At 38.1% G+C, this 23214-nt stretch overlaps 1 protein-coding gene across 1 annotated transcript; it reads right to left on the minus strand.

Moving 5' to 3' along the window:
* Window positions 1-94: 94 nt before the first annotated feature.
* LOC127649091 (coatomer subunit alpha-like) lies at window positions 95-23090 on the minus strand. The gene is made up of 30 exons (XM_052134018.1): window positions 22947-23090; window positions 22173-22387; window positions 21530-21643; window positions 21359-21432; window positions 21200-21280; window positions 21023-21099; window positions 20779-20888; window positions 16669-16778; window positions 16436-16535; window positions 13146-13364; window positions 12910-13060; window positions 12747-12813; window positions 11003-11078; window positions 10790-10872; window positions 10435-10660; window positions 9456-9594; window positions 9181-9343; window positions 8917-9063; window positions 8635-8824; window positions 8462-8557; window positions 8287-8375; window positions 8069-8192; window positions 7193-7282; window positions 6458-6564; window positions 6196-6345; window positions 4812-5135; window positions 4575-4685; window positions 2870-3031; window positions 701-895; window positions 95-513 (listed from the first exon to the last, which is right to left on the minus strand). Exons 2-30 carry the CDS (start codon window positions 22210-22212, stop codon window positions 454-456), a joined length of 3675 nt encoding a protein of 1224 aa, XP_051989978.1. The 5' UTR covers window positions 22213-22387; window positions 22947-23090; the 3' UTR covers window positions 95-453.
* Between the last annotated feature and the right edge of the window lie 124 nt (window positions 23091-23214).

Below are 23214 nucleotides of genomic sequence, written 5' to 3' on the forward strand. Positions count from 1 at the left end.
CAGTGTCGGTCTTCCATTTATTTATCCAGGTTTAGAAATGTATGAATGCCTATATAAGTTAAATCTTTCGTAGTTAATGTAAAGAAAATAATATTTTGTACAACATATTAATTTACCATAATTTTATTTCAATATTTCAAGAGTTTGACAGGAAAGGAAAGCTTGTTGCAATATGCTTATAAGGCATGATTGCAGTTTATAACAGTGTCAGAGATTTAAGATTAAAGAAGGGGAATACACCCTCTGTAAATTGAGAATAAAGATATTATTGAGACCTCATATATAATAACGCAAAGGACAGTCACAGACAGAATAGTTAAGCATGAAGGTATTTTCTCATGTTCTTTAGCTCTGATCACATGAAAATTACTTCACGTTATGAAGGTAAATAGAATGTAGGAGAGAAGCACATCCACTTTTCATTCATGTTGATTCATGTTTCATTCAATTAGATCATCGGAACTGTAGTGGACTGACACGCAATCCAATCGCATCTTTACCGATCTCAGTTACCTAGGAAACAAAAGAGAGACAGAAAATTCAATTAAATTGATTCTTAAGTTTACAGAATTTCATGATCAAGACAAATATTATTAATTCTAAATTACTTTCACATACTGACCATTTAAGAGTTTTCTTCAATAAACTATCTGTGCAGCAGTTTGCATTTTTAGCATTCTTATGAGGGCTGAGCACTAACCTGTGTGACCCTGCAGACCTCTCCTTTGTATTTGGGACAGTAGCAGGCTCCAGACAGGGGACACTTCTCTACTGGTCGCCCACGGTACAGGGGAGTGTAGGAGGCTGCGCAGATGTCAAAGGGATTGTGGGGGTCGTAGTTCAGTTGATGAGCATCTGTCAAGTTCTTCTCACATGCTGCAAGGATCTTTCGTGTCTACGAAAGCAAAAATGGAAAACAATAGGTTATGAGCAAATGGGGAAAACGGCAAGATTGCACCACAGACAAACCTCATTACATACTTGGGAAAACCACTTTAAACAAGGCGTGTTCCTGGTGTAACAACATCCTTATCACTCAATCAGATTTCATGGTCAGGGGCATTTAGAACAATTTTATCAGCCTGCCCTTTTCCTCTCATTTTAGGGGTAGTTTGTAGTTAGGGTTAAAGGGACAGGTCACCCAAAAATTATAATTCTATTATCATTTACACAACCTTATGTGGTCTCAAACTTGTATGACTTTCTTCTGTGGAACACAAATGAAGATATTTTGAAGGATCTTTGATGTGGTGTTTTCCACACATTGCAAGTCAATGGGGTCCATAACTTTTAACATACACTGTACACAGACATGTGTCAAGTGCAAGGAAGTGTGAACAAGTTCTCAATAATATGTCAAGGAGACTGCAGATGTCAAAATGTTTCTTAAAGGTTTTATTTTGTAGCTTGAATGTTATGGACGATATTGACTTGCATTGGATTAAAATTTTGGTCTGTTCCTTGGGGCTTTTTATTTTTTTGGAGCTTGAAAGTTATGGATCCCATTGACTTGCATTAGACTTACTGTACATTTTGGTCTGTTACTTGGAGCTTTTTAGGAGTTTGAAAGGAATGGAACCCACTGACTTGCACTGAATTTAAATTTTGGTCTGTTTCATGGGGCTTTTTTTTTGTAGCTTGAAAGTTATGGATCCCATTGACTTGCATTGTTCATACAAAAACACACAAATACGTCAAAATATATCAGTTTGTGTTCCACTGAAGAAACAAAGTCATACGAGTTTGAGGCGGTATTATGGCGAGTAAATTATATGAAAATGATAATTTCTGGGTGAACCAGACCATTAAGATTACGGGACAGGTTTGGCCTATGATTGTCTGATAGAAATTATGTTCCAGGACCAACAAAGGATGTTAATGCAGGATCACCTTGGCAAAATCATGTTGAGACAGAGAACCCAGTTATGCAAATGAGGACACAGAACCCAGTTATGCAAATGAGGACAAAACATTTACTTCTACTGTTTTTAAATAAAGCTACAAATAATTAAACACACTATACAAAACCCTTTTTAGGGGCTTTACTTTAAAGATTAAAGTAATCTTTCAAATGTAACTAACATGCATGGTAAATTTTTTTCCCCAAAGTACACTGGTGGCCAAAATGACAGAATAATGTACAGATTTAGCTTTTTCAGAAGGAAATTGATACTTTAATTCACCAAAGTGGCATTCAACTGATCACAAATTATAATCAGGACATTACTGATGTAAAAAAAACAGCTCCATCGCTACTTGAAAAGTTATTTTTGGTGAAATCTAGACATGCCCCATTTCAAGTAGTCATCACTCCAACACCTTATCCTTGAGTAATCATGCTAAATTGCTACAGTAAAGAAAAGACTCAGGGGGGCAGGCCTTATGGGAAGAATTGCAAAGGAAAAAGTTACTTTTGAAACAGAAAAACAAAAAGAAAAGGTTAGAGTGTGCAAAGAAACAGACAATGGACAACAGATAATTGGAAAAGAGTGTTATGGATCTTAACCCCATTGAGCTTTTGTGGGATTGTAAGGTGCATGAGAAGTGCCCAACAAGACAGCCACATCTATGGCAAGTGCTACAGGAAGTATGGGGTGAAATGTCACCTGAGTATCTGGACAAACTGACAGCAAGAATACCAAGGATCTGCAAAGCTGTCATTGCTGCACGTCGAGGATTTTATTATGAGAACTCCTTGAAGTAGTTTAATAAGTTCTGAAATTGTTTTACATTATGTGACTATACATTGTGGTCTGTTGAATGCCACTTTGGTGAATTAAAGTACCAATTTCTTTCCATAAGAGCAAAATCTGTACATTATTCCAAACATTTGGCCACCAGTTTATAACCCCCACACATTATTTATTACCTGTTGTGCCACTTCTGGTTTGGGGCCCAGCTCGAGTAGACGGCGAGCAAATCCTGCAGCTGTTTTGAAGTTACGGAGTTTGAAGAAAAGATTGAGTGCTGTTCTCAATACTAACACCATGTGGATAGGCTGCAAACTGCAGTGTGTGAAATATGCTGCCATCTAATACACACACATGGAGAAGAAATATTATTATATGTAAAGACAACACCAAGTTCATTCTAGGGTTGCAACGGTATGAGATTTTCACAGTATGATAACAGTCTCAGAAAATATCACGGTTTCACGGTATCACAGTATACAGTTTTACACAATAATTATTAGCAGATACAATGATTAGCAGATACAGTGACAATGAGTGAAAACGGAAAGGCTTTTTTTTTTCTTCATACAAACGCTTTATTATAATTGAAACCTGCAACCATTTTTTTTAAATGGAAGTATGTGTAAAAAATTCTCCCTTTTGAAAATAAATAGAATAAGAAAGCTAAGGTTGGGGACATTGAACCGGAGTGGGCAATGTTCAAAGCTTCCATTGCCGAAGCCGTGGTGGACAGCCTCAAGGTTTTAGGTGCCGCAAGGGATGGTAACCCTCGAACACCGTGGTGGACACTGGTGGTCAGGGAAGCAGTCCGACTGAAGAAAGAGGCCTTCCGGGATTTGTTGTCCCAGAGTTCTACGGAGGCAGTTGCAAGGTACCGACAGGCCTGAAGGGCTGCGGCCTCGGACATGAGGGAGGCAAAGCAGTGGGTGTGGGAAAAGTTCGGAGAAGCCATGGAGAAGGACTTTCAGTCTGCACCAAAGTGCTTCTGGAAAACCGTCTGCCACCTTAAGGGGAGGAAACGGGGAACCATCCAAGCTGTATACAGCAAAGATGGGATGCTGTTGACCTCAACCGAGGAGGTTATTGGGCGGTGGAAGGAACAATTTGAAGAACTCCTAAATCCCAACACGCCCTCTATGCTAGAGGCAGAGCCGGAGGCTGAAAGGGGAATCAATTATAGCATTTATGAAAAAATAAGTACTAGTTGAAACCCATCTTGAAACTTTAACTACAACTACCACTGTTGATATAAAATGAGGTCTAATAGATTCTACATTAAGATTATTTCATATGAAACTATAACATTTTATCAAAATATATCCGTTACTTTTACTCATGTAAAATCGTTAAACAATTTTGTAAAGGTGATGATGTGTAATGATTTTATTTTTAGCGCATAACAGTGTTGCTCTTTTCCTCCTCAGTGCTGTTTGGCATGGCAGGGCAGCCTACTGTTCGAGAAATTCGACTTGACTTCCTCTGTAATGCTTTAAACTAGAAAAGTCTCACTAGAATTTAAATTGGTCACATCAGTTTTGAGGTCTGAGCTCCACAAGCCTGGTCGCTGCACGCACGTGCCAGAAAGAAGAGTAGATCATGATTGCAAGCTGGTTCCATTATACTCGTGCGAAAGTGCAGATGAGAAGCCGTTAGCTTATTGCGAGATTATCATTAATTCTCCTCGGCAGTCCTAAATAGGCTATCACTTGTACGGCTGCCGAAATATCATTAATGTGAGAACCACGTCATTGTTCTTTCCCTGTGGTCCGCGACACAGTCCCAATAGAACTGCTACCCACTTTTGGGTTTGACCCACCAGTTGAGAAACACTGCATTAACGCATAAAATCGAATATTTGAAAATAATCCAAAGTACACATACCTCACACAGCCTCTTCTGTTGATCAAGTGAGTCTTTAGGAAGTTTCTTCCTCTCTGTCTCCATGGTGAGGCCAACAATATACTCTTTACAGATAGTGATCAGCTGCTGTGCCTGAGCAAAAGTAAAGTGGACATTTAATAGTCAAAACATTCAACTACTCCTGAATCAAAACCCCATAAAAAAATGTTTTTTTTTAAATAATAATAATAAAAAAAACACACACACACACACACACACCTCTGCGATCTCTTGTTTGTTATCGACAACAAGCAGCGGTACTGAGAGCAGAATGACTCTGAAACGTTCAACAGCTTCCTCAAAACGTCCTGCTGTGGTCAGCTGATAGCACTGCTGCAGACGTGAAATGAGGTCAGAGAGACGCAAGCCCACAGCAGGCAGTCCCCCTTTAGCCCCACTGTCCTTCCAATTCCTCTGGGGGTAACTGTGTAGGCACGGCAGAGACGGGAGGCCCAGGTAACAGGTGCGGCCTCGAGACCGAGTCTGCATGAAGAGCTGCTTATAGGACCCAAACTGAACCACACCAACCTGGTCGTGTAGTAACTGTGGAACACAGAGAATGAAAGTATAAGCGACAGCAAAGAAACATCAACTACATACAGGGTTCCTACTCCTGTTTACAAATAACAAATTACAGGGCAGTGGTGGCTCAGCGGTTAATGCTCTGGGTTACTGATCAGAATGTCAGGGGTTCAAGCCCCAACACCACCAAGACACCACTGTTGGGCCCTTGAGCAAGGCCCTTGAACCTATCTGCTCTAGGGGCGCCGTATCATGGCTGACCCTGCACTCTGACCCCAGCTTAGCTTAGCTTAGCTTAGCTGGGATATGTGAAAAAATAAATAATTTCACCATGTATATGCAGAAATGTATGTATAATGTGTGACAATTGATCAATTAAATTAAAATTAAATTAAATTAATTTCCATCTATTTTCAATGCCATTTCCAGTTGCTTTTGATTAATGGATTTTCAAAATAATTTTAAAAAGAGAGGATTTTCTAAATAATTTTAATGGTGGATGCTGAGGCAGTTTTCAATTTGTATATCAGATACCATTCCTTGGAATTATTAGATTTAACATTATAGAAATGTCAGTAACTCTTTACAATAAGTTTCCATTCATAAACATTAATGCATAAGGTGTCATAAACCAACAACAAACAATATACATTATTATAATTTAGTTTTATGTTAGTTAATAGAAATACACTTGTTCATTGTTAGTTCATAGTGTATTAACATTATTTTAAAAATTTATTACTATTTGTTGAAATTAACATTAACAAGATTAATAAATGCTGTAAAAGTATTGTTTATTGTTCATTCACGTTAGCTAATTTTAACAAATGGAACCTTAATGCAAAGTGTTACTAAACCTTCCATGAACTTTCAATTACTATTAAGATTGTATTCAATTTCCATTGCTTTTACAGGACATCACTATTTTAATATTCCCTGATATTTCCAGGTTTTTCATGACTGTGAATGTATTCCTTCCAGCCTCAAATACCTTTGAGATATTTGAGGTAAGAAGCCAGTTTAGTGTTTGTCAAAGCCAACTGTGGGAAAGTTTTATTATTTAGGGTTAAATCATCTTTACCCTCATAGCGGTTTCAAAGGATCCAGCTAGCATGTGATCCACAGCCAGCTGAGAGTTGTTGCACCACATCTGGGTGGGACTTGTGCCCTTAGTGGGCGGCACAAAGAAACCTTCTCCCTCTGCACCACCTCCACCAAGAGCAGGTACATCCTATTGAATGAGGGAAACACAAAAATATATATATGGTTACTCTGATTATTATTCAAGTCCAATTCCAGACATAAGATGACATTCAGCCCTTTACAATAGACTGGGGACTCACCAGTTCTGGAGGGAGGTCCAGATCTTCCTCAACTTCCCAGCCTCCACCATCCTCTTTCCCGATAGCTCCCTCATCTCCCAATCCCTCTTGAGCATCCATGAATCCGTCTGAATAGAGAAATAATGAGGGATGAGAGCAAAAATGTATGAAAGGACATTCAATTGGGATTTTTTTGCACCCTTTTATCCATCAGGCAAAAATCTCAAATTAGATAGAATAAATAATAAGGGGTGGGAAACGTAAGGAATTTAACGATTCCGATTCCTTAATGGTTCCAGTAATGATTCCAGATACTCTTTTACTACTTTTGAGGAAGAATTATTTGAAAATGAGAAATGCAATTCTTATTGTTTTTACTGTCCTCTGCAGTATGTTGCTAAATTGAGAAATCCTTTAAAGGAATAGTTCACCCAAATATTCTCTCATTATTCACTTACCCTGATGCCATCCCAGATGTGTATTACTATCTTTCTTCAGCAGTACACAAATAAAGATTTTTAGAAGAAAATAGAGCTCTGTCAGGTCCTTATAATAGAATTACACATTTGCCAGTACATCTGTGATGGCATCAAAGTAAGTGAATAATGAGAGCTTTTCATTTTTGGGTAGAACGGTTCTCGGTTCTCAACCCTATAGATAAAATGATAGCACAAGTTAAATCTTTGTTCAAATCCCTTAGCTCAAATAGGTGCAATAGTAAATGCGATGCTTGTAGAGTGAGAAAAAAAGAAATACCTTCATCCAGATGAAGTTCTGCATCCTCTCCCCAGCCTTCTCCTCCTGGAGCATCCATATCCAGGTCAGCAACCATCTGTCCTGCTCGTCCTACTCAAAACACAAACACAGAGAAGGTATTTGTCCAATATTAGTTTTATCAAACTTCAGAGGTTCTTGTAAACCATAGGGATGGGACGATATATCGAATTTTGATATATCCAAAAAAATGAAGAACCATATTAAAGGCAAAACTCAATATTAAAACATTTGCAACATTGTTTTCTGTCCATGCGATCATAAATTAAATGACCCATCAAACATCATAATGTCTTTATCGCTCGATTTTACCCATACTGAACTTTCTTCTACACTGTTTACAGGGTTCACACAAGGTCCTTGAAGCGCTTAAAGTGCTTGAATTTAGGTTTTAGAAATTTAAGAACTGGAATATCATGAAAAATCACTTTGTTTTGTTGAAATGTGCTTGATTAAAATAAATTTCTTCCGTGTAATGTGTGTCCATCAAAGATGAGATCTTGCACCCCACTTAGTGGTACTTATTGAATAATGCGTCTTATATATATATATATATATATATATATATATATATATATAATAATATCCTTTCTGTTCTATACATTCAAATAAAAAAGTAATATTAATTTTAATCACAAATATTACAGATCCACTAAATAAAAAACAGTTCTATCCAGTTAATAATCCAGGACACTGCGTGTGCCTGCGAGTATGTGACAAAATAAAATGTGTGGGAAAAAAAACCATATATGATATAACCTCATATCATATATCGAACCGAATTGTGAGCCAACCATATATATCATCCCATCCCTAGTAAACCACTATGAGCTAGTAAAAGTACCCCAAGCCAGTCACCTTTGGCAGCAATGGCTCCCTCAAAGAAGCCCTTGGAGACAGTGAGCAGAGGCCAGTTAGTGTCCAGGGGGTTGATGGGAGGTGGTGGTTGCAACAGCTGAGCGTTGGGATCCATCTCTGGCACCTGCACATGAAAGGAATCCACCACTCAATCATTCTGGGCATCTGCAAATGTTCATGTATATTTGTCTCTGATGGTATAAAAGAACAGATCATACCATTTCTTTCTCCAGGTCAAATGTCTCTTTAAGGGCCTCAGCCTCCTCATCCATTCCATGAGTGGCAGCAGTCAGGTAAGCCAAAGACTCTGAGAACATGCGTGATACAAACTGAGATTATGCTTGTATATGTGGCATATGAGTTTGTACAGGAAGAAGCAGTGACCGCACTCACTCTGTCCACAATTCTTCAGGATTCGCACACGCTCGCTGACATCACCCAGATAGAGAGCGCCCTGATAGTGCCCACTCATGTCTTTCCTTATCTCAGCTGTAACACAATCAGACACCACATTAAAACAATACTTGGAATCCATTTCACACACATATTCACTTCTTCTCTCTCACCAATCTTCATCATCTTCCTCAGCTTGGCCAGGTTGCCAGTAATGAGGTACAAGAAGGTGAGCTTGTCAAAATTCTTGGTTCTCTGGTAGCACATCTCCACAACCTGGTGATGACCCTGTAGAAGAGCAGCCTCGCCAAGACGCTCCCAACAGCTACGTTCATCCAGGGCTTTTGCTGCCTCCAGCGCCACCTGCAGAAACGGAAACACATCAAGCATGAACACAATGAAGTTTAATGGTGAATTTATTAATTTCAGCTTCTATAAATGTCACTCCTGCATACCTCAATGTTTCCACACTCCAAGGCCAAACTAAAGCGAGTCTTCTCGTCCTTTACGAAGTGTAGCGCAACCTCTGGATAGCCCTTCTTCTGCAGGTAGGCAATGATGGACTGGCCTACCAGTTTAGCATTGCGCACCATATGAAGAACCTGAGGAATTTATGAGTAGAAATACATAAATCATTAAGAATAAGAGGTGTAAAACAAAATCTATAAAGAAGCAGAAGAAAAAAGATGCGAGTTACATTGTCCAGAATACACACTAACCTCCTCGTATTTGCGATTGACCAGAGCCAGTTTGAATTTGTACTCTGTGGGGTCAATGTTGAGCACTCGTGGTCTGCAATCACGATCCAGACAGTAGACACTGTTGCCCCTAACTCTTGTTACATAGATTGGTAGATCCAATGTGCGGATTATACCATGATCACTGAGAGAAAAAGATTTATTTGAAACACTCCATTTTCTGGCAAAAATAGCTAAAACGTCACAACAGTAAGTTTAATAAATCTTTGTTGCGTGTATGGATGTTGGTGCAGTACCCGGATGTGAGAGCATATTTGATGTGGTTGGAGGTGGTGTAGATGAAGACTTCATTCTCAGCCCAAGCACCGCTCTTCACTCTAATATTCTCATGGATGTTGCACAGGCTCTCCAACTTCTTGTTGCAGATCATGATGACTGAAAAGGCCAGAGCAGAGGGTCAGATACGTTGACAAAGCAATGAGTCAATTCAATATCAACATGTAGGGTTGTTGCTTACATACCAGGAAAAAAAAACGTATTCAGTAATCCAAATCTAAAGCTAAATATTCAACATATTATGCAGTAGGGCTGAGCGATATGGCCAAATATATTATCGCAATATGTTTTTCATATCGTTCGATATCGATATTTAGCACGATATACATTTCATACCATTAATGGGAGAGGAATTTTTTCCACATGTTTGTTACAACTCAAGAATGAATGTTTACAAGTACATAGGGTAAGCCATGTTTAAACATAAAAGGTTGAGTGGCCTCTTTGATGACATTTTTGCAATTTAATCATCTTCAGCTGATGTTTGACTCCACTGAAAGACTTTCTTGTGACGCTCCACACTAAAGCTCAGTAGGTGACCGTAAAGCACCAAAAGCTGGATTGCCAAACACCAATAAACATCACAAGATCATCACTCGAGAACATTTGTGAAAAAAACTAAACTAAATAAATAAACAGCAATGGATTTGATGTCAGATTTGCTGTTGTGTTCAGTCGATGTTATTTATTGCGTTGTCACTGTGTCTTGGTCGATACACAACTAAATAATTTTATGTATCTGATCAGATCGACTATATGTAGAACATTGGCTAAATATAGAAAATTTATAAAAAGTTTCGATATTGATATGAAAATTCATCGATATTGAAAATAAAAAATTTCAGATAAATATATATATATAGTTTTATAGTCCAGCCCTATAATTTAGAGCAGATTCATGATCGCTATGCATTCAATCAACTAGAGGGTTTGCAGTACCATGTTTGGACAGCAGAGCCACATGGTTGGCATCAGTGCTCCACACCACATATTTGACTTTAGCAATTTTAACTGTGGCGAGGGAGCGCTTCTGCTGCACGTCAAACAGAGTGACTCCTTCAGCATCCCGCAGCAACAAGGATCCTGTTCCAGCGTAGAAGATCTCCTCACAACTCGGTACCTGTACCTTCTTCACAATCTCGTTCTTTAGATTCTTTATCAGCAGCTGGGGTGGAAAAGAGTAAGGATCAAGAAAAAAATAAATAAAACTTGACTAGAAATGTATGATTGTCAGATTACAGTAATTATGACAAACCTATTCAGTTTTAACAGCATGTTATAGCCAATCACTTACTGAGTGCATGCGATCGAGCACAGCGAAACGGTTCCTGGCAACCCAAACTGCAGTCAGGCCAGAGGAGCGCTTCCCCTCAGGAGCTAAAAACAATCAGACAAATACTGAACAACTATGCAAGACTGAAAACTGCTCATCAAGTTGTAAAGTACATGAAATTAAAGACTTTTGTGATTGGTTTTGGAAATCAGAGAACAAATGGCAAAATTTTACCATCAGGATTCTGTGTGTCGCTCTCTCTGGGAATGGAGTACAGGTCGTATGTGCTGTTTTCCAGGTTAGTTGCTCTCTGGAGGATAAGAGGAATTAAATTACACATTCAGTGCTGTGAAAACGTATTTGCTCCCATCCTGATTTCTTCCGTTTATGTGTACATCTCATACTAAATTGTTTACAAAAACCAAACAACTCTAACATAAAATGTTTAAAAAAAATAAAATAAAAAATAAAGATTATAAATAAGAGTAAATACAAAATACAGTTTTTAAATGATAATGTTATTTATAGAAGCAAAAAAGTTATCAAATACCAACTGGTCCTGTATGAAAATGTATTCGCCCCTTTGTTATTAAATCCCCAAATCTATGAAACCGCATTCATAATGGGGTTCAGCAGGACTAGATACACTCAAACCTGATTAATACCAGCCCAGTTCAATCAAATAAACACATATATAGAACTTTTTCAGCAGCATGAAGTTGGCTAAAATGTCTCATCCAGTAGCACACTATGCCAAGGTCAAAAGAAATTCCAGAAATGATGATGATTACTCTAAAAAAGGTTACAAAGCTATTATTTCAAAGGCTCTGGGACTCCAACGAACCACAGTGAGAGCCATTATTTCCAAATGGAGAAAACTTGGCACAGTACTGAGCCTTCCCAGAAGTGGCCGACCTTCCAAAATTCCTCCAAGAGCACAGAGACAACTCATCCAGGAAGTCACAAAAAAGCCAAGGACAACATCCAAGGAACTGCAGGCCTCTCTCGCATTAATAAAGTTCACAGTTCATGACTCCACTATCTGAAAGACACTGGCCAAAAATGCCAGAGTGGCAATCCAAAAACCACTGCTAAAGAAGATTATTAAGGCTCGTCAGAAATTTGCCAAAACACACCTTGATGATCCTCAAACCTTTTGGGAGAATGTTCTGTGGACTGATGAGTCAAAAGTTGAACTGTTTGTAAGACAGGGGTCCCGTTACATCTGGCTTAAATCAAACCTAGAATTCCACAAAAAGAACATCATACCTACAGTCAAGCATGGTGGTGGTAGTGTGATGGTGTGGGGATGCTTTGCTGCTTCAGGCCCAGGGCGACTTGCAATAATTGAGGGAAACATGAATTCTGCTTTCTACCATAAAATCCTAAAGGAGAAAGTCTGGTCATCAGTCTGTGAGTTGAAGCTCAAGCGCAACTGGATTATGCAGCAAGACAACAATCCAAAGCATAGGACTAAGTTCACATCTGAATGGCTCAAAAGAAGCTAAATTAAAGTTTTGGAGTGGCCTAGACAAAGTCCTGACTTGAACCCGATTGAGATGCTGTGGCAGGACCTTAAAGGCTGAACTAAAGCAGTTCTGCGAAGAAGACTGGGCCTAAATTCCACCACAGTAAAGTGAAAGACTGATCTTGGAAGCATTTGGTTGCAGTTGTTGCTGCAAAAGGTGGCACAACCAGCTGTTAAGTATAAGGGGGCAGTTCGTTTTTCACATGGGTAATATAGATTTTGCTTCAATAAAAAATAATTATATTTGAAAACTGTATTTTGTGTTTACTCAGGTTGCCTTTGTTTTATGCTATATCTCGTTTAAAGACCTAAAACAATTTAGTAAGAAAAATACACAAAAATACTGTAGAAAGAAAAGTGGGGTGGGGATACTTTTTCACAGCTCTGTATGTACCTAGATAGAGAACAGAACAGACTTCAGTCTCATCAATGAAATTCTATATTACTCACAGTGCACAACAGCACAGCATTTTCTGCAGGGTTGTAGGACATGCTGAACACTGGGAATTTTGATCCACTGAGAATATAATACAGACATTTGATGAGAGTTAAATTGGACTAAACCTTTTGAAGAAACATCAACATTCACTTCAAATGACAGAAATCCACACACCTGCGGAGCTGCATGACGGCCGTATCCTTGCTGCTATTGAAATCAAGCTGACGCAGGAAGCGATCTTTTACATAGTACAGCATGTTACCGTAAACGGCATAGGCTGGACGCTCCCGTTCTAGCTTAAACACTAGCATCCCACTGTCATGACCTGAGACGGTGACAAAATTACAATTAAATGCATTCTATTTCTAAACTAAAATCACTTATCTAAATAACTATAAATTGTATCCTACCAGCAGCAAACAGGTTGAGATTGGGGTGAGCTCCCAGCACCCAGAAACGGTCGTGGTCTCTGCGGAATGTTTGGACACCTGTCCTCTTGGACATGTCCCACACGCGGATGCTCTTGTCCTCAGAGTTTGACAGGATAAGTTCCTGACGAGGGTGGAACACAGCACAGGACACGTTGTTGTAGTGCCCCCTGCAGGTGTCCAACTCCCAAGCTTTTGACTCTGCAAAACAAAACAGGAAGGGATTATTGACAAAAAAACACTTAATTAAAACGCAAACTTTTCCAGTAAAAAAACATTTTCTATACATGTAATACCACAAATGCCTTTGGATTTTGTATACAAACACAAAGTAAAAAATTTTATTACAGCAACTTTTCAAAAAAGAACAATGAGATTGTGAACACTTGCCGTTCAAATAAAAATATTCATGAAATTTAAGATAAAAATACACATTCAAATGCTTAAATGAGTCCCTGAAATTTGGATGTGTGCACTGATGATGACTTATGGGCTGTTCAGACCGATCTCATTCTTGGGCTAAATCAGACGTAGTGAAACGTATAAAACAGAATGCAGGAGTCACAAGATGCATTTTAAATAGTGCCTGACCGTATTTATTGGTATCGGCATATATGTTTACTGATATGCGCAGATATGAAAACTTTTTTCAGAACATATAATGCAGAAAACAATGCTTTAGAATTGGTGTCATAATGTAGTTTGTCCAGCAGGGTGTGCTACAACTCCACTGTTTACAGAGCTGACTGAACTGACGGTGGCTCTGCAGACTGGGTGGAGTTAAGCAGTCTCTTCTCGGTAAGTTGCTAACTAGTTTGTGAAGTTAATAAACAATAACCCCATCATTTTCCATTATCAATATAACTAATATAATGCTAACCCAGTCCCTGACAACCATACCACATCTGTTTGTTATGTTAGACAGCTATAGTTTGTCAGTGCAGTAAGTAATGTATCAGATTGAAAGGTAAATATCAGAGCATCTTTTTGCAGCTCAGCAGACAACAGTGCAGTGGTGGATTGTGTCTGGCGAGTGTAGATTTCACACCATGTTGTTACCTAGTTGGTGAGACGCAATGCAGCAAAGTAAATAAAGTCAATTTTTTTGCTCTCTGTGACAGTGAGCTCATAGCTAACTAGCTAACACTGTAGCTAATTTCATCCCTTGACAGTTGAATGAAAACTAATGTGTAAACATGTTTTTCCACCATTGAAAGTTTCCCCTGAACTTGTATAGCAGAATACGGTGTAACACTGCTGCTGTATTAATATAGTCAGCATTTGACTAATAATAAACATACAGTACTGATGTTTATTTAGCTATTTATTTTTATTTCAATGTATTCTTTATTTTAATGGTCAGCATTGGAATGATACTAAACATACATACTGATTTTTATTTGGCTATTTATTGTATTTTTATTTATTCTTTATTTAAATGGTCAGCAACTGACTGATACTGAACATACAGTATTGATGTTTTAAAGCTATTTGTTGTATTTGTATTTATTTATTTTCTCAGTGTTCATTTCTAGAATTTGTTGACTATGTACAATAATAATGTAAAATATTCTTTGATAAAAATTTGTTTAAGAAAGGAGCCTTCTGAATACCATTGCATAGTCATATCAGTACAAAATCCACATAGAGAATGTCTGTTTTCATTCCAGCTCAAAACTAAACTATATCGGCCACATATCGGTAATCAGTGAATTTTCCCTCTCTAAAATTGTTATCAGTCTCTTAAATTGGCACAGCATTTAAAAAAAAATGCATCACCCCTCCAACAAGACTCAGAAAAACAAAACAAAAAACAGCTAGACAGGACACAACAGTCAAATACGGCATCTAGCGCATGTTTTCATTGAAAAAGAAGGACATGCTTGAGTGAACGGCCCCATAGGTGAAGGTCTTTGGCAGTTGAGTCTCGACTCTGCCTTGGCTTGATCTTATGAGCATCCAAATCTTTTGACTTTATCAGTTTCCTCACTTTTGTTAAAGGGATAGTTCACCCAAAAATTAAATAAATTCTCTCATCATTTACTCACCCTCGTGCCTTCTAAGATCCGTAAGACTTACTTTCTTCTGCAGATCACAAACAAAGAATTTCTCAGCTCTGTAGTTCCATACAATGCAAGTGAATGTGTTAAGATTTTTGAAGCATCAAAAAGCAGATAAAGTCAGCATAAATATATTCCATCCGACTCCAGTTGTATATAGCACCATCTAGCACTCTGCAATTTCGTCTTCAAGCGTGTTTCTGCATGTCTACAGGCAAATTATTTGTAATATTAATTTGATAATAACAATAGCCTAATAATACTAGTATACATTAATGGGAAAACAAGCCAAATATCATCTTGACACCATCAAAAGGCATCAGCTATTGCGATCACCGAGATCATCGTCTGTCGGCAAAACCCTAATGTGCATTTCTCTCTATAAATTAACAAAATGTTCAGACAGTCTCCTTGCTGGTTTTTCCAACACATTCAGAATAATTACCACTTTTGCCGGTGTCGCTGCGGCTCGCTTAGCTTGTGCGCTTGCAAAATGTATATTTTAAAGGCTAATTATTACGGTTTAGTATTTCTCTGTAATGTAGAACAGTGTTAGCGATGTTACTTATAACATTCTTTCTCAGCCCTGGAACTCAAACCATATTCTGATAATCCTCAACATATTATATAAGTAATTAAATGAATATCATAAAAGTGTGACAACTAGTCGACTAATTGCTTAAACTAACGCCTACTAGTCCACTAGGTCAATCTTTTGGGGGGGCAGCCCTAGATATAATTAGTTATACTTTGGTCTTTTCTCACCCAAATCCACCTGAATTGCTTCAGAAAACATGGATTAAACCACTGGAGACTGATGAATGAATTTAATTTTACTTTTATTATTTTTTGAGCTTGAAAGGCATGGTCACATTTACTTGCATGGTATGGACCTACAGAGCGGAGTTATTCTCTAAAATTATATTTTTGTGTTCAGCAGAAGAAAGAAACACATACTCATCTGGGATGGCATGAGGGTGATTAATGATGAGAGAATTTTCATTTTTGGGTGACATATCCCTTTAACAACCTGACACATTAATGACTGGTTTATATTGATTTGTTGTGCCCTCTGTTGGACATTGGAGACCACATCATGTATTGTAGATTTTCCCTTTACCTGAAATAGCATCTTTAAAGTTTAAATATAATTAGAATTTTGGTAATATTTCAGTAAAAACTTTGGTTTTTCAGCCCTGTTGACAACTCTACCGTTCATCCTCCAGATCTTGACTTGGCGGTCATCTGCTCCTGATACAATGAGAGGCATGCTGGGATGGAAGGCTGCCCAGTTTACTCCTCTATCATGACCCTGAGAACAGAGCAAATACAATTTGTTTGTTCATTCATTCATTTCGTTCAACTTTCATAAACCAACAGACCTAATTTCAAAACACAAAAATGGGGTCTGAATTATTTTCAGATCGATGCCATGATATTGTTACCTCCAGAACATGTTTCACTACTGCATCAGAGGCCCCAAACAGGTCGACCCCAGAGATGCCACGCACCTCTGCGTCCACAGCACCTGGAGACAGGTTCTTCTTTCTCAGACCTGGTAGCAACATATACAGTCCCGACACACACACAAGGGAGATGTTTACAAGTTACACAGGAACACCCACATACCAGGGAGGGAAGAGAGAGGAACAACATTAAAACAGCTACTCATTGTAAAAACAGTCATAGTAAAAATTTTGTTGGACTGCTAAACATTTACAGGTACTAGAAAACAAACACAACATACGTCCTCCATTTGTTCTAAACATATAGTACATTTTACCATAAGCAACCCCACCTAATTGATAAAGACAACAATCAAAACCTTTAAAGATAGTCAGAAATGAAAATTCTGGCATCATTTGTTCACCCTCATATTCACCTGTATGACTTTTCTGTGAAACCCAAAAAGAGATGTAGAATATTAGTAACTTACAGCCTCAGTCACCATTCACTTATTATACAGGTGAAACTCGAAAAATTAGAATATCGTGCAAAAGTTCATTAATTTCAGTAATTCAACTTAAAAGGTGAAACTAATATATTATATAGACTCATTACAAGCAAAGTAAGATATTTCAAGCCTTTATTTGATATAATTTTGATGATTATGGCTTACAGCTTATCTAATATTCTAATCAGAAAATTAGAATATTGTGAAAAGGTTCAGTATTGTAGGCTCAAAGTGTCACACTCTAATCAGCTAAACACCTGCAAAGGGTTCCGGAGCCTTTAAATGGTCTCTCAGTCTGGTTCAGTTGAATTCACAATCATGGGGAAGACTGCTGACCTGACAGTTGTGCAGAAAACCATCATTGACACCCTCCACAAGTAGGGAAAGCCTCAAAAGGTAATTGCAAAAGAAGTTGGATTTTCTCAAAGTGCTGTATCAAAGCACATTAATAGAAAGTTAAGTGGAAGGGAAAAGTGTGGAAGAAAAAGGTGCACAAGCAGCAGGGATGACCGTAGCCTGGAGAGGATTGTCAGGAAAAGGCCATTCAAATGTGTGGGGAGCTTCACAAGGAGTGGACTGAGGCTGGAGTTACTGCATCAAGAGCCACCACACACAGGCGGGTCCTGGACATGGGCTTTAAATGTCAAACGTCTTACCTGGGCTAAAGAAAAAAAGAACTGGTCTGTTGCTCAGTGGTCCAAAGTCCTCTTTTCTGATGAGAGAAAATTTTGCATCTCATTTGGAAACCAAGGTCCCAGAGTCTGGAGGAAGAATGGAGAGGCACACAATCCAAGATGCTTGAAGTCCAGTGTGAAGTTTCCACAGTCTGTGTTGGTTTGGGGAGCCATGTCATCGGCTGGTGTTGGTCCACTGTGCTTTATTAAGTCCAGAGTCAACGCAGCCGTCTACCGGGACATTTTAGAGCACTTCATGCTTCCTTCAGCAGACAAGCTTTATGGAGATGCTGACTTCATTTTCCAGCAGGACTTGGCACCTGCCCACACGGCCAAAAGTACCAAAACCTGGTTCAATGACCATGGTATTACTGTGCTTGATTGGCCAGCAAACTCGCCTGACCTGAACCCCATAGAGAATCTATGGGGCATTGCCAAGAGAAAGATGAGAGACATGAGACCAAACAATGCAGAAGAGCTGAAGGCCACTATTGAAGCATCTTGGTCTTCCATAACACCTCAGCAGTGCCACAGGCTGATAGCATCCATGCCACGCCGCATTGAGGCAGTAATTAATGCAAAAGGGGCCCAAACCAAGTACTGAGTACATATGCATGATTATACTTTTCAGAGGGCCGACATTTCTGTATTTAAAATCCTTTTTTTTATTGATTTCTTGTAATATTCTAATTTTCTGAGATTCTGAATTTGGGGTTTTCATAAGCTGTAAGCCATAATCATCAAAATTATATCAAATAAAGGCTTGAAATATCTTACTTTGCTTGTAATGAGTCTATATAATATATTAGTTTCACCTTTTAAGTGGAATTACTGAAATTAATGAACTTTTGCACGATATTCTAATTTTTTCGAGTTTCACCTGTAGGAGAAAAATAATTGTGACTGCAGCTGTCAGCTCTTAAAATTCTGGCTGATGTCTCCATTTGTGTTACATGGAAGATACAAGAGTAATATGAGTTTGGAACATTGGTAATGTTCATTTTTGGGTTAAGTATCCCTTCCCTTTTGGGTTAAGTTCTTAAAAATAAAAAATAAAATAAACTTCTGATTGTGTGAATAAATGTAATCAATGAAAGAGAGATAATCAGCTTCATTCAGGTCAGGACACAGAGGAATGTTTAAAGGAAATGAAAGCAGAATGTGTGTCTGTGATCCAAGCACTACAAACAGGTCCTGAATGCATAAAAGTCCAACAAAAGGAGAGCTAGCAACCAATGTACAGATGTGGATGTTTCCGGATGGGCATGGGAGATTTACAGGAAGTGAGCAGGGATGGAACTGACTGGTTGATTGAATGGTGGTGGAGCGTGACAAAAAGTTATCTGGAGGGGCAATTGGCGTGAGGAGTGAGATATACTCATGCATTTGTTAGCACATTGTAATGAACTGATAGATGGCTTCAATCATGCTTTCAAGCAATGTTAAGTGTCATTTAATGATTAAATGACAAATCTTTTTTCATGTTACAAATCTAAGACTTACATGATGTAAAGAGATGCAGTATATACTTCACAATACTGCTATTTAGAACCATATATTTAACCATTAAATATTTGAATTTCAGATCAAAGCTAGGGATATACATAATACTGTTGTTTATGTTAAAAATAGGGGATAATTATGCATAGTAATGTATGTGTAATAAGTGACATGGTCATAGAGTTTTGTTAAGATTTCTTCCAAAAGGTGTTAAAGCGGTCAATGCACTTGTCAGTCAAACATGCGTAATACCAAAAGAGAACTCCACTAAAACTTAGGTGTCAATATTTCACACAATTACATTGCATGTCTTTATATGGACCATGCAGCTGTTTTACATTAGAAAATTGTATGAGAAAAATTTACTTCCACAGCTTTCATTCGTATGTGAAGGAAAGACATGACAGAGCAAGAACATTGTGCATTTTCTGTACTGTGTACTAAGGGTTTAGGAAAGGGAAGTGTTTTGGAAAGTGCAGACAGAAGCAGGTTAAATGGTCAATGAGCAATGAGCAAGAAAGGTGTTGAGCAATGAAATCAAAGGAGGACAATTTCATTAATACATGCAAAATTACAAAAACACCTCTAAAAATCTCCTTTCTTAAGAAAACATTTTGAACAGGTGCTCATATGCAATTAAAGGAATATTCAAAGTTTAAAACAAGTTAAGCTCAAAAGACAGCATTTGTGGCAGAATACTGATTACCACAATGACAGTGACGCACTTACAATGGAAGTGAATGGGCCAATCCATAAACCTAAAAATACTCACTATTTCAAAAATATAGCCACGAGACATAAAGAATGTGTGTGTTAACGTGATTTTAGTATTATAATATCACTTACCTACCCTTTCTATGTAAAATTAAAGCCAATTTTACAACGTCGTTGCATGACGATGTCAAAAAATCCTACAACCTTAAAACAGCTGTAAAAATGACAATTTAAACAACTTTAAATAACGAAGTATTAATGTAAGCCCGGTTATAAAATTATAAACTTCACATTTTTGCCTTTAAACCCTCTAAAAAGTGGCCCTATTCACTTCTATAGTAAATACCTCACATATTTGTCTTTTTTTAAAGAAAAGGATGGAGGAGTCAAAATGCAAAAACAAATGCTGCCAATTGAGTTTAACTTGTATTAAACCAGGAATATTCCTTTATAAATATATACCAAGAATATCACTAATAGATTTAGAGGGTTCAGTATCAATCATTAGAAAATGTCTCAATGCTTTTACATGTTACAGAGTGTGAAAGGTGTTTTTGCTTAAGAGCCCACAGAGTTTGTTCTGTACACACTGTAGAAAGAGGAGATGAGAAAGAGTGAGCCATTTGGCAGCTTTTCTCTTTCTCAATCTTCTCCCTCCATTCCCACCTCCCCAGCCTTCCCAAACCACTCCATCCTGTCCCACACCTCCTCACCGGAAATATCCCACACGCGCACAGTCTGATCCAGGCTGGCCGACACCACCAAGTCCTCAGAGGGATGGAACTGAGCGCACATAACATAGTGATTATGTCCGGTCAGCACACTGTAGAGAGGAGAGAACATATGAGACTCAGTTTCAACATTATAATAAAGTAATATTATTTAAATATTGCTCAGATCAGAGAAAACACTTTGAATAGACTACCAATATGCACTTAAAATGATTCAACTATTTACCATACACATGTCCTGGACTGCCAGTTCCAAATGCGGATGGTCTGATCATCTGAGGCACTCAGGATCCAGGGATACTCCTGACGAAGAGAAATGGAAGCTTAAGTTTTTGTGCTATGCGTTATAAGCCATCAATTATTAAATTCAAATGTGTCAACAAGTTAAAAGTGCCATGCTCACATGGTGGAAGAAGGTGGTGCGTATGTAATCAAGATGTCCAAGAAGAGTGAAAAGACACCGACGTAGCTTGTAGTTCCACACCTAGTAATCAGAGTCAAACAATTAAATTCAATCAAACACTGGGGAAAATGTATTTGCCATTAAATGAAGGAAGCAAACCTTGATCTTGTAGTCATCTCCTCCAGACACAAACAGAGGCTGCTGCTTATGGAAGTCAATCCCTCTGACTGGACCTAAAAACGGCAATTTACAACATCATTAAATATCCAAACAAATGACAAGAGGCAATACAGTCATTAATTAGCTTAGGATTAGCTGTCTGTTCTATACCATCATGCTCGTCAAACTTGTCAATGAGAGTACACATGCGATAGTCCCAAAGCTGAATGACACCATTATGAAGACTGGTGAGAATCCATGGCCGCTTTGGGTGGAAACTCAACCCTAAACGAGGGAAAAGGCAAAACATTCAGTATATATATATGTATGTATGTGTGTGTGTGTGTGTGTGTGTGTGTGTGTGTGGGGTGTGAGAAAGTTAAAACAGATCATAAGAGATTATGGACGGTCTATGCTAGAGTCAATTTTGCCAACATACAACATAGGTCAACTATATCATCAACCATAAACGAATCTTAAAAAGGTAATACATTTAGTGTGCCAACAAAAAGAAAGTATGGAAACTACAGAGACGTTAAACGTGCACAAGTCTTATTTAAATATGTCTTGCAATATCTCCGGCTAACAAATAAGAGCTTTATGCTAACGGTGACTGACATACTGTAAGCAGCAAGAATTGAATGGATGAACACTCATGAAAAAGACTATGGCCTATAACGAAACAATTCAACGTTTAGATGTGAACAGTATCGTTATAAGGCGATTTATATCAGACATAGATGTACATGAAAGTGCTGCATTAATTCCTGTATACAGAACAGTCAAGTTAAGCTAGCTCGAGAAGACATCTTACCTTTCACTCGGGCCGACTTTGTCTCAAATTTGGTCAGCATTTCCAATGACAATAAGAACCGAATAGGAATGGGATATGTTTGAAGATATATATCAGTTTACGTTAACTTTAATCCTTAAACCATTCCCCGGTAGTAAGGTATTTTGCGTGTGTTCTTCTGCAGCTTCACTTCCGTAGCTGACACGTCATGAGTCCACTCAATCCCTGCTGTGTCCCTGTGCGCGAACAAGTAAAGTTTGATTATTCAAATGCCAACATCGCAAAGACCACGTCATAGAGCCTTCGTCAACAGTATTATCTTGGCTACTTTTATATAAACATAATTTTTCTCCCCATGGGTGTTTAATTTGGAACAATATAGACATAAAATACAAGAATAAATTTTTGTTTTAAAAAGTGGTTTAATCATGGTTAAAAAACTATTCAGAATCCCTATAAACATAAGGCATTCCAAAGACGGCTAATGACTACGCAACGCGGTTTTTAATGCAATTCCAAGAGGATAATACAAGAGATTAATAATTAAGAGTAATTTTTTCTCCCAAAAGACATGAATTGTAATGTTGCAATCTATGTAGGAAATCCTGACCACTCACTATAAAATGAAGACTACCTTATAAAAGGTAATTCTATTCTACATTCTACTATTCTGCCATGTTAAAATCACCAGTGTTGGGGAGTAGCTAACTACAAGTAGTGACGCTACTAATTTAGCTTGACAGTATTTCAGTTGCTTTTAAAACAGTGTAGCTTTTCCAGTAGCAAAATACTTACTACGGCAATTAGCGGTGTAGCGCGACCAAAAGCTTCATTCGGTTTTGCGTTTGACAAACCTGCTAACTAGATCACAAACTAAAATTGGGCATAACCGCCATCTATTGTTATGTCACGTGGCTTTACAGTTCACTGAGAAGTGATTGTCTGATGATTAAGTAAAGGATATAGCCTACTGGAGTGGGTTGTTATTTAAAGTTCTACACACCCATCCATTATCCATGATGGAGCAAGACATGGCGGCAGAATCCGAAGATGGAGAAACTAA

Source organism: Xyrauchen texanus, chromosome 9 (assembly GCF_025860055.1).
Source record: "Xyrauchen texanus isolate HMW12.3.18 chromosome 9, RBS_HiC_50CHRs, whole genome shotgun sequence".
Lineage (NCBI taxonomy): Eukaryota > Metazoa > Chordata > Actinopteri > Cypriniformes > Catostomidae > Xyrauchen > Xyrauchen texanus.

Bases quoted from the DNA above. Each gene is read 5' to 3' on its own strand.
- LOC127649091 (XM_052134018.1), bottom strand. From the start codon at position 22,212: ATGCTGACCAAATTTGAGACAAAGTCGGCCCGAGTGAAAG. The intron at 21,100-21,199 runs GTGAGCATGGCA...TCTCTTCGTCAG, and splicing joins GCACCACCTTCTTCCACCAT to GAGTATCCCTGGATCCTGAG. The intron at 12,814-12,909 runs GTGTGTGGATTT...TTATATTCTCAG, and splicing joins GCCGTCATGCAGCTCCGCAG to TGGATCAAAATTCCCAGTGT.